The following is a 5,453-nucleotide window of genomic DNA, read 5'->3' on the forward strand; positions in this document are numbered from 1 at the left end:
ATATATATATATATAAATATATATATAAAATATATATAAATATATATATATATATATATAAATATATATTATATATATATATATATATATATATATATATATAAAATATATATAAATATATAAAATATAGATATATATATATATAAAATATAAAAAATATATATATCACGGTGGTGCACCAGCATGACCGCAGCCACTTGGCTAAAACACATAAATAAAAAATATATATATAATATATATATATACATATATAGATGCAATAGACGAAGGAGTGGCTGTGTGGTAAGTAGCTTGCTTACCAACCACATGGTCCCGGGTTCGGTCCCACTGCGTGGCATCTTGGGCAAGTGTCTTCTACTATAGCCTCGGGCCGACCAAAGACTTGTGAGTGGATTTGGTAGACGGAAACTGAAAGAAGCCCGTCGTATACATATATATATATATATACATATATATATATATATATATATATATGTATGTATGTGTGTATGTGTTTGTGTGTCTGTCCCCCAACATTGCTTGACAACCGATGCTGGTATGTTTATGTCCCCGTAACTTAGCGGTTCGGCAATAGAGGCCGATAGAATAAGTACTAGGCTTCTAAAGAATAAGTCCTGGGGTCGATTTGCTCGACTAAAGGCGGTGCTCCAGCATGGCCACAGTCAAAAGACTGAAACAAGTAAAAAAAAAATATATATATAATATATATATATATATATATATATATATATATATATATATATATATATATATATATATATATATAAAAATATATATATAGAAATATATAGAAATATATATGTAGAAATATATAGAAATATACATACATATATAAATATATATATAAAAATATATATATATATAAATATATAAAAATATATATATACATTTATATATATTTATATATATTAATATATATATATATATATATACACACACACACACACACATATTTACAAATGCATTATGGCATATATATGTAAATTTTTCTTGCCTTTATTTCCTTTGGTTAATATACCAGTTACATATATTTACGAATAAAAACGAACATTAAAATAGTTTATACATGTCTACATACCTACAAGTGTACGTGTGAAGGAGACAGAAAGAAACAGAGTTCAGATGGTTACAATAACCATTCTAACATTAGAACAATGATACTAAAATGTAGGTGGGTAACACTATGCGAAAATAGTTCCTGGCCATGCTGGCAACAAAAAGCAGACTGCCATTCCAGGTAGGAAACCTACCTTAAAAAATAATAGAACTATATACACACGTGTCTGTGTGTATATATGTATAAATAATACATATAATTTATAATTTATACATACGTACAAATACGTGCAAACTAAAGACTAATTGCTATAGGTTGTTACAACCTAGTACAATTTAAAGATGTTAAGATGGCCCACCAGCAGACTTTGATGTACGTCTTCTGATTGATAATAAATATGCAACTGCTATAATATATTTAATATTTTTTAGCTAAACTAATAAACTATAAATATATTGGTGTGAGAAGTAGTTTCCTTTTGTACCTAAAGCCATCAGCTGAATGGGAGGAATGAGTGGTGAGAAAAAATTTCGAAAATAACCTGGATAGTTGTTTAGATATATGCCTTTAGATGTATACAATGGTTTCCCTGACTAACTGCGATCATGTTTAGATAGGAAAAAATAAATAAAACTTAGGGTCAGCTTTTGACAACAATTAAAAATGGCTCGTTCACTTTATTAGAAAAGCGAAAACCAAACAATAACTATGTGTGGAGAAAAAGCAAAAAGAGATTTACAGCAAACAGGTTTTAATAAAATTCCAACAAAAATGTAGTAAGATAAGTATTCTGAAGAAACAGAAAAGAAATAGGAAATCTTCTAATGAAAGCTATACATATTTATCTGGACAAATGGAACGGTGAAGAGTGGGCACAAATTAAGGGTACAGTCTAAATAGTCTGTTGTATTATGAATCGATCCCTCATTTCTGAAATCAATCTAAATACATTTCATCCAGGTTGTCGGCTTCCGGGCGAGAGAGCAAAAAAAAACATCATCACAAAGTACTCCAAGAAAATCTAACAAAGGAAAGAGAGAGAGGAATTTGAAATATAAATACCTTGTATAAGAGACATGGCTGTAAGCCAGTGGCTTATTTATGTATTGAATAACATCTGTCTAGCATGACATATTATCATTGCAATGTAAGCTACTGATAACATTAAGATGGAAAAAAATGGCGTAGCGACCGATTATAAAATTTTATGAATTACACCTTTATGGTAGATCGTAAGAGAAATAATCGAATCGCAGAAGAAATACTAAAGAACAGCTAAATAATTATTACAAATATACATCTTGAATTAATGCCGTCACGTCAAATTTTGAAGAGTAAGCTTTAATAAGTCATTGCTGTTTGTTACGAAAATTTCGAATTTTTCACTTAACGATCCTTCCCTAACAAAAACTTTTATGTCGATTATGGGATTCCGTAAAAATATGGCCATTATTTTATTCTTCCAAGTCAGATTTATCAACTTCCGGTCAAAGCTTACTGAGTAGAAATCCAAGTTTAAGTTGTGTCTGCTATTTTATTATTGATTACCGGTTTAATATGTCAGTAATTATTTCAGGAGTTTACCAAATTATTTACTTTACATTTTTATGCAATTTTATTTTTCATAAATAAACATTTAATAAACTAATAACATTTTCGAATATGTAATGGCGTTCCCGCTTCAAGGGACGTTACCCTTAAATATACAATATATATATATATACAAGCGTATACATATTTATGTTCATATATATATATATATATATATATATATATATATATATATATATATGTGTGTGTGTAATATACATGTATGCCAGTGTGATTAAGAGAATGGTTCAATTATGTGTTTCTATGTTCCATCCTGCTGCCGTATAACTTGACCACTGCTTTGTGGACGACAGAAACTTATACGTATGTGTGTGTATCGCTGTAAAATTGGTGCATCAAACAAATATTTCGTCGTATAGATAAGGAATTACGTCCCTTAACGTCAAGCGCTTATCTGGACTTTCGATTAAAAGTAATCGATTAATAATACTAGACGTAGACTGGAAATCGATACAATTAATTAAAAAACCTAAAGACGTTGCCCCAACATGTCCACAATCCAACAAATAGAGCCACGCGAAGAATAGATGAATACTTATCCCTTGATAAAAGTTTAAAATACAACTAGCGCATTCAGCACAACACGTACACACACTATATAAAAATTGAAAATTTCTCTTGCCCATAATTGAATGTGTGTTTTCTTCCAATAAGTTTAGTTCGAACAATGCACATTTCTCAGATGTAAACACTTGTTACTAAGAGAAACAGCAAATACAAGGGAACTTCTACGTAGTCATTCGATCTACAAGAAACAGCAATCAAAATACCCTCGTATCACGCCATATCGTCTTTAAAAAAGGAACTACACTAAATAACGTAATCGAAGGCACGCTATGTCTCGAAAAAAAGGACGAGATTTTTCATAATCGAGATATCTTTCTCATAGTCCTCTTCAATCATGGCTGACCTAAGGCTAACAACAAACAATGCACTTTATGTGACGTGTTAAAATATTCTCATTACATTGACAACTCGGTGTTTGGTTTTTGTGCATCATCATTCCTCTAGCTGAGAGCAAAACGTACAAGTATTTTTCACAGCTTGCGCCTATACTTCGTTACCGATTCAATTGATAGTGGACAAAAGTCTTCGCGTCATCCATTTCACACTCACTTAACCTTATGAAATTATCTGATTGTGTTAGTGTGACCTCAACACAATTCAACACCACATATGAAAGCGGCCAAAGTACCGAATGAAAGTAGTAATGCAGGGTGTTTTGTTGTTACAAAATCCATTTTCTCTAATACACGATACTTATTATGTTATGTTAACAGTTCCAAATATTAAAAAAAAAAAATTCATTTTTAGACGAAATGTCACTCTCGAAACGTCAATTTCCTATTATTTTATTTTCCCAATAGTCATATGAATTTCCAATAGTTTCGTGAGTTTACTCTTGCATTTTTGTGGAATGGTATTTTGACATGCATGTATACACACACACACACACAAACACAAACAAGTATATGGAAATGTGGATGTTAAAATGGTGATGGTGATAAATCTTTCAATCAATTGATCTGTCTGTCTTTTATCTTTTACTTGTTTCAGTCATTTGACTGTGGCCATACTGAGGTACCACATTGAAGAGTTTTAATCAAATTGACCCCAGGACTTTCTTTAAGCTTAGTACTAATTTTATTGTGTCTTTTGCCAAACCACTAGGTTATGGGAACATAAACACACCAACACCAGTTGTCAAGCGTTGGAGTGGGACACAGATGTAAAGACACACATATAGATATATACATACATATATATATGTATATGTGTATATATATATATATATATATATATATATATGTATATGTATATATAGCATCATACAACGTGGAAGACAATTGGAGATTTCTGCGGGACAACCTGTTGAAAGCCACCGACCAGATTTGTGGGTGGTGTAAGGTCCCCTCCCGACCCAGAGTAACGTGGTGGTGGAACAAGGAGGTAGTCAGGGCTATTAGACAAAAGAAACAGGCTTGGAAGGACTGGAAGAACGGTGGTAGCAGGGAATTGTACCAATGTGCCAGAAGGGAGGCTAGGCGACAGGTTTATTTAGCCAGAGGGGAAGCAGATAAGGAAAGATTTGCCAATGTTCTGCGCCGTGAGGACCAAAGACTCGAGGTATTTCGTGTTGCAAGACAGTGTAGGAGAGAGAATAGTGATGTTGTAGGAGAGAAATGTGTTCGCATGGATGATGGTACGCTTGCATTAAATGAGGATGCAAAGAAAGAGGTCTGGAGATGCCACTACGATAGATTGCTTAATAAAGAGAATGAATGGGAGAAAGCGAGCCTGCCGTATGTCGACCCAATAGAGGGACCAGCTATCCGAGTTGATAGTACCAGGGTAGATAAAGCAATTAAGAGTATGAAGACCGGGAAAGCCCCCGGCCCATCAGGAATCACGGCAGAGATGCTCAAAATATCTGGCAGTGTTGGCTATAGCCTAGTCACCCGTATTACGAACCAGGTGATACACGAAGGAGTCATACCCAATGACTGGTGTAGCAGCATCATAGTCAACTGCTACAAAGGTAAAGGTGACGCTTTAGATACAAATAATTACAGAGGCATCAAGCTGTTAGATCAGGTTATGAAAGTTACAGAGAGGGTCATAGCCCAACTAATTAGGGAGCGAATCAATTTAGATGAGATGCAGTTTGGGTTCGTGCCAGGTAAAAGCACTACTGATGCCTTATTTCTAGTGAGACAGTTGCAGGAGAAATACCTAGCTAAGGATAAACCTCTGTACCTGGCTTTCGTTGACATGGAGAAAGCCT

The 5,453-nt window shown here is 33.3% G+C and overlaps 1 protein-coding gene across 10 annotated transcripts in view; it reads right to left on the minus strand.

Moving 5' to 3' along the window:
• LOC106881128 (uncharacterized) overlaps positions 1–3,412 on the minus strand; it is a 60,363-nt gene extending 56,951 nt beyond the window's left edge. For 4 of the 10 annotated variants that reach the window (XM_089347535.1, XM_089347534.1, XM_089347529.1 and 1 more), the window contains exon 1: positions 2,120–2,267. In XM_089347535.1, coding sequence (XP_089203661.1) covers positions 2,120–2,135 — 16 coding nt within the window. In that variant the 5' untranslated portion in view covers positions 2,136–2,267. Of the gene's footprint in view, positions 1–2,119; positions 2,274–3,290 lie in introns of those variants that run through there. The other 6 variants (XM_089347533.1, XM_052978629.2, XM_089347530.1 and 3 more) reach the window with 5 other exon arrangements.
• Positions 3,413–5,453: the final 2,041 nt, after the last annotated feature.

Source organism: Octopus bimaculoides, chromosome 2 (assembly GCF_046866305.1).
Source record: "Octopus bimaculoides isolate indiv1 chromosome 2, ASM4686630v1, whole genome shotgun sequence".
NCBI classification, from domain to species: Eukaryota; Metazoa; Mollusca; class Cephalopoda; order Octopoda; family Octopodidae; genus Octopus; species Octopus bimaculoides.